General features: G+C 36.3%; 1 protein-coding gene and 1 long non-coding RNA gene across 2 annotated transcripts in view; one reads left to right on the forward strand and one right to left on the reverse strand.

Moving 5' to 3' along the window:
* sorcs3b (sortilin related VPS10 domain containing receptor 3b) overlaps positions 1 to 12,103 on the reverse strand; it is a 112,091-nt gene that overhangs the window by 69,389 nt on the left and 30,599 nt on the right. The window contains 1 exon segment of the mRNA XM_048190845.1: positions 753 to 820. Within this exon segment, the coding sequence (XP_048046802.1) occupies positions 753 to 820 (68 nt within the window).
* LOC125268566 overlaps positions 1 to 12,103 on the forward strand; it is a 33,406-nt gene that overhangs the window by 4,348 nt on the left and 16,955 nt on the right. The gene's annotated exons all lie outside the window — the stretch shown is intronic.

A 12,103-nucleotide genomic window follows, 5' to 3' on the forward strand; every position in this document is an offset into this window, starting at 1 on the left:
ATTCAGGCTGGGTCAGCAGTGCTGCAGCAGTTAGAAGGTTCAGACAGTTACTATTGTAAGAATGCAAGCTTTATGTTCCTGCTCTGTTCCTAGCACCGAAGTGTACTTGAGTATTTCATGGCTATGTTTCTTAACACACTTAAGTACAAAGTGCACTATGATAAAAGTTATGTTAAATTTTTAAATGTATGTAAAATCCTTTTTTTGTCCTTTAAAGTAGTACACTTGATGTTTTGACTAACATAACTGAAGCACTACTATATTTTATAATTATAATTATATTATTTATTGAACTGCAGTGTGTCATTTGATATTACATTTAAAGTTAATATATACTATACGGGTAACACTTCACAATAATAAGGTCTCATTTGTTAACATTAGTTAACATCAGTACATTCTGCAGTACACTATAACCATTTTAAAGGCAACAGGAGTAATTATGAAATTTCATGAAAATATGAACTTACTGTAAGTAGTATAAAAAACTAACTGCATTTAATATAAATTTAACTAACATCTTCATTTATTTGCAATTAACATGCAATTAATTGTCTTAAAACATTACATTCATTTTGTACCTAAGTATACTCTTTTAAAGTATACTATTATGCAGTATATACTTACTGAGTACTCTTTTTAACAGTATGCTAAAGTGTACTTCCTTATTTTCATAAGGGGTATCAGAGCAGTGATGGCCAAAAAACTCAGATGAATAATATCAGAGTTTCTGTTCACAGAAGTGGGTTTACCTCCAGAGCGAACTCTCCGTCACGGTTCCCAGGTTAAAGTCGAACAGTTTAGTCAGAATCAGGATCACCTGAAAGAAAAATATGCAGAAATTTAACAAATCACCCAGCAATCTCTATTTAAACATTTCCCTAGCTACAGCGCTCTTAATGTGCTATGCTAAATGATAAATGTCTGTCAGGCAGCCTCGCAGTGATGGATGAGAGTAAATATCAGGTATGAATTTTATTATCTTGAGATGACAGCAGAATAAGAGGCAATGCACTCAGAGCCAGGACAGCCTGATGGAGGTAATGATGATCAGGGGAAGAGAAGAGAGAGAGAAAAAAACATGACGCTGTACACATACGCTAAAACACAAACACTCTCAAGCTGTCAAATGTCACGCTGAAACGTGGCAGGTAAAACGCTTTGCTCTTCCCAACTGACAAAACATTCTGAGCACACACACTCAAACAACAGTGAACAAACAAGCATCTGTCTTTCCAATGTGAATTTTTACCATAAAAAAGAAAGGGATAGAGAGAGACTTTGAATCAAAAGAAGACAGTAAGTGGTCCCTTTGCGTCTGTGTCTGTGTGAGAACAGTCTTCAGTATCGTGTCCACACACTAATGAATATTAGTCTAAAGGTCCAATATTTCATTTCACACTCCATGATTGTTCCCTAATGAGAGTTCAGTCAACAGGAGTATTGTCATTAACCTAAAAGAAAATCAAGTAATAATAATTCATGAAACGGATGCGGACGCAAACACTACTGTTATAGAAAAAACTATTACAGCCTACAGATAGTCTGTGACTTTACTAGCACTGCTTACCAGATCCTGTGTTTGCGTATGTGTGCGCAACCTTCACTCTTCACAGCCCCACCTGTGACAGGATGGCTTCATCTCAGGTTAATTAACCAATCAGAAGAGGACAAACTATTAGCATATCCAAATACAGCATATCTGAAAGAGCAGGACCCCCAGTCAAACTCACTCAGCTTCCTGAACCAGCAAAACCACCATGATACTGGAACTAATTACATCTCTTTTTAGAAAGAGAGAGAGAAAGAGAGACCAATGTCCAAGGGACTGAAAATGAATATTAATATCAAAGTCAAGGTTCTATTGTCCGTTTCTATGAGGTCAATAATATGTGCAGGGATGTTATGCAGATTTAATTACATTTGCATATGAATGGTGGGTTTGATCAGTTCATGTTCAAGCTAGGATCAGATTCAGTTTAAACATGAATGACTTACTGTCATATTACAGTCAATGCGCAGAGGTCTGTTCAGTTGCTTTATTCTTCTAACCTCAAACACATGAAAAAGCTTCACCATTACATTCATCTTTTTGTTCCTCTACCTTTTGTTCTGTCTGAAATAAATGTTTCATTACATGCGAAACATGTCAACATTGTTGAAGACTCAACATTCCTGTCTTTTTTCAGCTAGAGCTGATGTCATAAAATCCGCATTACATGCTGAATCTTACAACTGAACATTTCCATTTCTATAATTCCCATATCTATTTCATTTGCTTTATTGCATTTGCCCATGAAATATGATTATCTAAATTGCAGCTTATAGTGCTGTGTATGGCCATTTTGTTGTGCTCTGCGTGATACCATGGAAACTCCTGCTAAGACCAATCAGTATCCACTGAAGGCTGCTCACTTGACAGTGACAACAAGTAGCAGTGAAATAAAAAACAATAACCGGAGTAAGAACAGATGGCATTGTACTACTAACATAGCTGATGTATCTTCCAGAGGAAGCTGACAATACTTCTTACTGATTTTGTGACTGAAACGGCAAGACATATCACTTTAGGAACTATTTTTTTCCAAACTGGATGTTTATTCTCTTGCCATGAACATTAAATAAACAGTATGAATAACTAAGAGTGTACAGATGTGTATATTTTCATATTGCACATCAGGTGTACAAATGCAATTCAAACAACATGATCTAGTTTATTGTTTTGAATTTGATATAAACCACTTTTTTCCTTTAAGTTGCTTGTAAGGGTATGTAGTCCATTTTTTTCAGTCTAATAAACCTTTAATCTAGGGCCCAGTATTTTAAAATGTTTGAGTCATATTACATGTGTAAATATAATATAATAATTCAGAATATTAAACACTAATGTATGTGTTTCAGTCGTATTCATTAAGATCTGAAATCAATTGTTTAAGAAATTTTTATTTAGCAAAAATAACATGTAGCCAGTGGGCTGACTAACAATGGCACTTAAATATTCTTAAAGGGGTGGTTCATTGCGATTATACTTTTTTAACTTTAGTTAGTGTGTAATGTTGCTGCTTAAGGATAAACAGTATCTGCAAAGTTACATCACTGAAAGTTCAATGCAAACGGAGATATTGTCTTTTAAAGTTATGGTAGTTTAATGCCTACAAAAATGACGGGTTTGGACTACAACAAGCTTCTTCCCGGGTTGGTAACATCATAAACCCTGCAACAGATAATAGAACCCATTATAATCAGTGATATTGTCGACACTGGACACAAGTTCAATGCTGGATTTGCACAATGGCTATTACTGAAAGATGAAGCAGTTCCCACTTTAAAAGCAGAAGCTGCTGTTTATTGGCCCCTAACTGTAAGTATGTTTTAATGTTTGTACATGTCTTTTAAATGTATTGTAATGACTGAGACAAATCAGACACAATTATTTGTTATAGTTAACCAATAATTGTTTAAAGCACTCTGGGGCCTGTCCCCCATCCCCCGAGAAGTTCTTAGTTACAAGTTTTATTGCACTAAAGAATGTGGTTGCCACATTGAGAGCAGAGAAGAGACACACAAAAACGTGCATCTTTCCTGCATTATTTCCCAGATAACACAGACTCTCTTGCATTAATGTATAGACAGATTGTTCTATAAATGAACATGCACATCCCCAGGAAATGGTATCCATTATTACCGTTGCTGTATTACAATCATTGTATTCACGTTTTATGATACATTTAAGGTAACTTCAATTATGCCATGTTTAGTGACTATGGGTTCATATTGAGAAGATTTAAATGCTTGTGTATGAGATATGTCCATACCTGTGCAACACAGGTATGGACACCCGTAAGACCTTCATTAATCTTCAGAACACAAATTAAGATATTTTAGTTGAAATCCGATAGCTCCGTGAGGCCTCCATAGGGAGCAATGGACACTTCCTCTCTCAAGATCCATAAAGGTACTAAAAACATATTTAAATCGGCTCATGTGAGTACAGTGGTTCTATATTAATATTATAAAGCGACGAGAATATTTTTGGAGCGCCAAAAAAAACAAAATAACGACTTATTTAGTGATGGCCGATTTCAAAACACTGCTTCATGAAGCATCGGAGCACAATCAGTGTGTCGAATCATGATTCAGATCGCGTGTCAAACTGCCAACAGCTGAAATCACGTGACTTTGGCGCTCCGAACAGCAGATTCGATACACTGATTCATCTGTGCTCCAATGCTTCCTGAAGCATTGTTTTGAAATCGATTTAAATATGTTTTTAGTACCTTTATGGATCTTGAGAGAGGAAGTGTCCATTGCTCCCTATGGAGGCCTCACGGAGCTATCGGATTTCAACTAAAATATCTTAATTTGTGTTCTGAAGATGAACGAAGGTGGGTGTGGAACGGCATGAGGGTAAGTAATAAATGACAGAATTTTCATTTTTGGGTGAACTAACCCTTTAAGTGATTTAGATCCTGAATACATGCTGTACTGTAGTACTGTATAAGAAAGTTGTTTTTCCATAACCTGTAAATGAACATTTCTTAGAATTAATAAACAATCAACACTGAGTGTCCACTGGACGAACAGGTTAATTGATTGTAATATTAATCTTAATGTAGCTACATCAAGTTAGTCTGATTAACTTATTTACATATTCATAATTAATCACAATTAATAATCATAATGAGTTATGAATAATTATTAATATTTCTCCTTTGAGCTAATTCGCTACAGTATTATGTTGCTATTTTTTGGTTGCATCAAGGACGTAAACAAAGACCAGCACGTTTCTGCTTCGCTAGCCAGTTAGTTAAATTCTATTGCGTACTTCTCTAACAAACGCGAAGAAACACCAACAAACTTCTATGTTCATAGAAAAACAGTTGTTCATGCTATAAATTAAACGGTACCTTTACAAAAAATGCTACTACTCAGTCACGTATTCGGCTACAGTAAAGCTTTAATCAGGATAAAATCGTATATTGAAAGCTAACAAACAGCAGTAACATTTACAAGTGACAGCATTCTAAACACTTTGACACAAATACAAACGGAAATACTTACCATTCATAAACGTCCTTTAAAAACCGTGCTTGCAGAGAGACCCTCTTCATCATTACTGCTATCTGGGTCTGATTCGGGCACAATTTGATACGGCAATACAGACGCCATTATTTACATTTCCACTGAAGCACATGTAACAACTAATGGTAAGGAGCGTGGCATTTCTGGACGCTTCAGCGAATCATAATACACTGGGCCAGCTAACCAATCTGAGCCCATTGCTATTTCAGAGGGAGTGGTCTCATAGAACCAGGAAGTCAAACCGGCCGTTCAAATGACAATGGAAAGAGTGGTGTAGAATCAAAGTAAAACATATGAAAAATACATGTGCTCCATAAACACAATCAAGCCTAGAAAAAAAACAGTGAACCACCCCTTTAATAGTCTTCTTAATCATAAGTAAATCAGTACAGAATCTGTGCCTGCAGAATTCCACAGAAACATTTGCAGATTTTTTTGCAGAATTACCACATACACACATTGCATGCTACTTTAAGCTCAATTTAACATATTTTGCCATGTTTAAATAAACTCATTAGAGCTCTACAATCTGCATGTTTCCCCGCAAATAAGTACAGAAAAAATGTGTGCAAATTACATACAGTATTTGACCTATTCATAATCATACTCTTATTATTTACAATAAGCACCTTTAAACAACTGCACAACTAGCAGCAAAAATGTCTGATTGTTATTTTTTTCCCATTGATTACTGTTTTCCAAGTGAGTACCCTACTAAAATTATTGTTTTATTTATGTTGTTGAATGTGGACCATGACATTTTGAAGAAGACTCAAGGCTGTTCTCAAAGAGGACCATAAGCCTTTTAAAATCCACTCATGGGAAATCATGATACACTTGTAAACTTCAGCTTTAAAGCTATAACTTTTTAAAAATGAAATAATATATAGAGTGGGACAGGTTGACATTTTAAATCAATTTGTTGACTGAAAGTCTTACTTTCTCCATTATAGAATGTGGTATTCTTACTTTTTTCCTAAGAGAAGAATAAGGCCTGTGAAGTTTTCTATTTCCCTGTAGCCACAGAACACCAAAACGGCAGACTATGACAACACTACTGGTTTAACTACATGAACTTGGGAGTATTGTTGCATCAAAATACCAAAATTTTGGAAACAGTACAATACCAGACTCTGGCCTCTCAACTAAATCAACATCTTAAGCATCAAATTAACAGCCTCAGGCAACCAGTGAAATCAAATCAAACTTGGACTGTCAAATATATTCAAAGTCAATAATTTGTGAGATTCAGTGTCAATAATTAATGAATAATTTCATACTTTCACCCAAAAATGAAGGTTTAGTTCACCCAAAAATGAGAAGAAAAAAAAAACCATGCCATTCCAAACCCGAAAAACTGTCATTCATCTTTGAAACGCAAAGGAAGATGTTTTAATTAAATCTGAGAGATTTCTGTTCCTCCATTGACAGTGTAGCAACTATCACTTTATCACTTCAAGAAGTTCATGAAGAGATTGTAAGATTGTAAATTGGGATTGTATATGATGAACAAATTGAATTTAGGCTTATATTAACATGTAAACATTGATCAGCGAACATAATCAGAAACTCAACCAAACCTGCTTGGTTTGCGCAAGAACAAACCTCTTTGCGGAAGCTCAAAGGTGCTGCATAACACGAGAATGACTCTTATTGGTAGATAACATGCTTAGAGCTTCCGTTTACCATAACTGATGTGTGCACTGATGAGCAATTCAACAGTAAAATTGCCCAAATAGATAAGTCCATAGGCTTTTTCTAGTCTAGATATTCTCGATAGAACATATCATAAGTGGGAAGATTGCAATGCAGATCGTGGATCAGAATTGTTTGTTATAAGATTGTGATATGACATTTTCGGAACCGCTATAGTGCTATGAACCACTAGATTCATATGGATTAGTTTTATGATATCTTTCTGAACGTTTTGAAGCAATAAAGTGTTGTAACGTTCACTTAATCATCTTCTTCAAAAGGAAGAAGGTGATTAAGATCGAAGAGTGCATAGGAGGAACTTAAATACACAATGGTGATAACTAAATGACGAACAGCTAGGGCTGTGACGGTGGCAAATTTTTACTACCACGGTGGTAAATCACCAACAACCGCCGGTGTTGTGGTGGTGGGGTCCGAAGGGGGGTGGGGGGGGGTATATATATATATATATATATATATATATATATATATATATATATATATATATATATATATACACATATATATATATCAGAGGTTGCGTTAGACTTGCGTTTTGCCGTCATTTTGATGGACAGGATTGAAAAAAAAATCCATCATAATCAATAATCATTTTAATTTTTATATTTTAATAATAAGACATGATAACTTACAGGATAAGCAAATAAGCATAGGTTATGCATTTATTTACATTATGAAAAGAAAGTTGATCAAAGACTGCGTCACTTTTCAGTTTTCATCTTGAACAGTTGGCACAGATTGTGAGTGAATGTGATCATCCTTTCCTCTTTACTACTTTACATAACAAAATAAACATGAATGAAAATGAAAAAATATGTTGAAAGATACAGTAGCTTACTGAAATCTGTATCACGTCAGTTCAATCAGTGTTGAAAACAATGTCACGTTACATTATACCTCAGAAAAGCCATTCGTTGACCATAAACATATAGTCAGCAATGTCTGATGTCACACTACCGCCGGTGACACTCCACGACCACGGTGGCATGGTTGTCATGCCTACCGTCACAGCCCTATGAACAGCTTGATGATTGAGTAAGTGTCCATGGAAACAGATGAGTGGCAGGAAACTAAGACAAAGGAATACGTGACTGATTGAGTTATTTAAATAACTCAAGAGGTAATGCAAACAATGATCCAACACCACAAAACAGCGTGCTACAAACAAACAATTCCAGACAACTGAAGAGAGAGCACAAGAAGGAACTTAAATACACAGTGAAAAACTAAACGATGAACAGCTGTGATGATTGAGTTAGTGTCCATGGAAACAGATGAGTGGTGGGAAACTAAAGCCGGGTGAACACTTTGCGATTTATAATAGTCCTTTACGATTGTTGCTTGTCAGACTGTACGTTCATGATCCTTAAGTCACACTGTGGGATCTCAGCTGTCATTTATGTCAGACTGTACGATAGTCAAGTCAAGTCAAGTCCTTTATTTATATAGCGCTTTTTACAATGCAGATTGTATCAAAGCAGCTTTACACTGATAACTGGTAAATAATTTTTGCTGCACAGCAGCTCTTCAAGAATAGTGTCAATGCAGGCAGATCAAAGCACTGTTGAATAAATGTCAAGAATACTGTTGAATATCAAATGTCAAGTCAAATGTCAAGTGTCCCCAACTAAGCAAGCCAAAGGCGACAGTGGCAAGGAACCCAAACTCCAACAGGTGACATCAGGTGGTAAACAAGTGGCAAATAGGGGGCCAGTTCTCCTCTGGCGAACAGTGCTTTGTTATGAATCAGGTTGCTATCATAAATCTGATAGGATCGCAACATTCAAAGTATTTATTTCAGTTCCATCCAGTTGAGGATCGTATTCATCACGCCGGTATGGACGGTTTGTTGAGGAACTGTGCTACTGGCTGTCGTGTCGATGAAGCCTTCACAGTGGATGATCTAGTCGACTCGATCTCTGCTGATACTTCAGGGCTGCGTTGTGGTCGTGTCCAGTTGAGGATCGTATTCATCACGCCGGTATGGTCGGTTTGTTGAGGAACTGTGGCACTGGCTGTCGTGTTGATGATGTCTTCACAATGGATGATCTAGTCGACTCGATCTCTGCTGATACTTCAGGGCTGCGTTGTGGTCGTGTCAAGGCGCAGGTCCTTGGTCTCAGCTGGATACGGCCTGGATCCGGTTGACTTCGGACACATTCAAGACACGTTAAATACAGATGCGCGCATGAAAACTTGTCCAGAGTATTACATCATCAACCCATGATGTGAGCTGCATTACACTGGGGACTAAAATGGTGGCTAACAAAGAAATCTCTAGCGTTAATTTTGATCATGGCTTGTCTTGAAAAACGAAGACAATTTGATGTTTGTCGTAGGAGAAGTCACACTGCAGGACTGTGTGCCAAATCTTCTGACACTGCCAGAATTTCATCGGAGGTAAAATTTGATCACAACGGTCATTGATCAGCTGTCTGAGAACATGTCAAACTAGTGATCAAAGACTACAGATTTTAGCCTAGGATTATAGTAATCTTTTAGGATTCTCAAAATGTGTCTCAGACGGTGCCAAAATCGCACAGTGTGCACCCGCTTTAGACAAAGGAACACATGTGACTGATGAAAACTAACTAAAAGTCCATCATAATGACAGAACATATACGTGAACATAGTTGCACGGACTGTCAACAGAGGGACAGAAATCTCTCAGATTACATTAAGATTTAAGTTACGAAGACGAACAAATGTCTTGCAGGTTTGTAACAACATGAGGGTAAATAAATGATGATTTATGTTTGGATGAACTAACCTTTTAATGCATTACAAAATCTGTAAGTGTCGGGTTTGGTGACTGCAATGCATATGACAGGTATATTTCTGCAATAGTTTTCAAGCACATTCTACAATTTCTCAGACCACATCAAAATGCACAGAAAATGCAAATTTTGAACCAATGCAAAGCTGCAATAAGTTAATAATTGAATAACTTTACATATAACTGATATCTGATCATCTTCACTAATGTTTGTGCAATAACACTAAATTGCATACTTCTCGATCTTTGATGACAATTCAATTCGACCATACAAAGAATGCAAATGACATTACTTTTGTCAATCCCATTTTAAACTACAAAATGTAACAGCTAACAGCAATTTTGAAACACAAATGAAATGTGTTAAAAACAACACATTTACTGAATCTTACACATCAATGCATTCACTTTTATACCTCAAGTAACAATGCCTGAAATGCCAAACTTAGCTAAAGAGCAGACCATCGTTGACTGAGCCAGGTAACAAAATTAGCAAAATTACTGTTTTAGTGTCAGTATAACAATCAACCCTACTGGAGAGTAAAACAGACTATAGAGGCTCATGATTCACCAGCAGGTTGTTTGAGGCAAAAATAACCTAGCAATACCATGCGCATACCTGAGAGCAAACAGCGGCAATCTGGGATTGAACACACGACAATCAAGGAAATACAAAAAAACAAACAAAAAAAAACATTTTAAGTGGTAATTTTGATGAAGCCCATAATTAAAACTGTTTCTGAAACTCTAAACAGCAAAATCACATTAACACGGGTAGGTGATTAAAACGTCTATATGTCCTGTGTCAGTTTTCGGTCAGAGACTTTGTTGTCAAACACTCAGATGAATTCAATTAAAATGGTGAAATGAAATGGAACTACCTGCTCATTGTTCCAATGGCATTCCTACAGCACAGTGCTCTCAGAGTAAAACAACATTCTACAGAACCCACAGAACACTGAATTCTCCATTGCTACTTTTTCTTGGCAGAGCAACGAGGCACTTTCATTGCGATTCTGCTCTCAAAGGAGACATGCAGCACATTGTGACTTTTGTTTCTCTCTGGTGGACTTCACAGCTCATATCTCAGTATTTTTGGCACTAATTTGTTTCTGTGTACTGTAATACACCCGCTGAGTTAGCGCCAAACTAAAATTTATGCTCACAATTTGAATAAAATACAAAGGACGGAGGAATCTTTATTCTCTCATAAATCCAGTGATCATGAACAGACTGGGTATAATATATCAGTTTAGCTCTAGTGGAATTGAAACAATCAGTTTCAATGTGTGCTTGGAGTGTGTGGAATATCAATCCAGCATTCCTCACTTTTTCATTTTACCCTCTCTTTTCATTCTCTTTCAAAGTGTTTCCTCCTCAATCTGTCTTCTATTGCTCTCTGAATATCAAGTTTAGATGCTGCCATATGAATCAATTAACCTCAAGGCATTAAAATATGTTATAAAAAGGAGGGAGGGGATGGAATGAAAAAGTAGAATTGATTTTTAAAATGGTTTATTTTAATAATAAATTTAATAAATTTAATAAATTCAGCGGGATGAATCAAATCTTAGCTACACTTGTACTACTATATGTGCATGTTTGTGTCCAGTGGTTTATTTGAGGCTGTAGGCTATCATACTCTAATGATAAACCATCAAGGTAAATGAAATACTCTTTGTCTTTTGTGTTTGTGACTATGTCAGAGTTCTCACGGCATCATTAGAAATGCAGACACTCAAAGCATGAAATAGAGTTTATGTGGATAATACACAAAATAGATGAATTTCAAGAATGAGTTTGTGCTTTGGGGTGAGAGGCGTTTTCTCATCAGTCAAATAAGCACAAGATGTGCACTCTCACACATATACACACACCTAGAAAAGGAGAATACTTATTCATATTTATGTTTTATTAATGCTCACATGCTTTGCCTTAGGAAAATCCACAAATCATTGCATTGCTCGATTCTGCCTCGCTGGAAATTTCAATAATTTTCACACACTTCTGGATTTTATTTTGTGTTTATTCAACAGAAGGCCTGGGGCCACACAGGGCCATAATAAAAACTCTGCACATTATTCAGCTCCTTAACTCTCTGGGGTCTGAAGGGGTTTGGGGCCCTGGAGAAGTTTTGACATGCCCTGACATTTGTGCTTTTTTCAGTTGCTTATAAACATATTAATGGCAAATGTGTCATTACACTGTATTCTAATTGAAGGGAAGTAACTGGACACTCACTGAGGCATATAGGCTTGTTTATTCACCAACGTTTCGGCTAGTAGCCTTTGTCAAGGTATGATTCTGTAACAGTGGTGGCCCCAAAAAACAATTCACAATTAATAGTTCAATAAAATGTTTTTAATTAGACTTGTTCGGGCGCCAGACAGGTATAAGCTGCCAAAAAAAAAAAAAAGAAAAAAGAAAAACCCAGGATAGCTTTAAATAACCACCTGTTACATTTAATAAACTCAAAATATTCAGTCTTTCTTTTCCATTAAGTTTACTTAAATGGTTTACACAATAAAA

This window comes from Megalobrama amblycephala, linkage group LG5 (assembly GCF_018812025.1).
Source record: "Megalobrama amblycephala isolate DHTTF-2021 linkage group LG5, ASM1881202v1, whole genome shotgun sequence".
NCBI classification, from domain to species: domain Eukaryota; kingdom Metazoa; phylum Chordata; class Actinopteri; order Cypriniformes; family Xenocyprididae; genus Megalobrama; species Megalobrama amblycephala.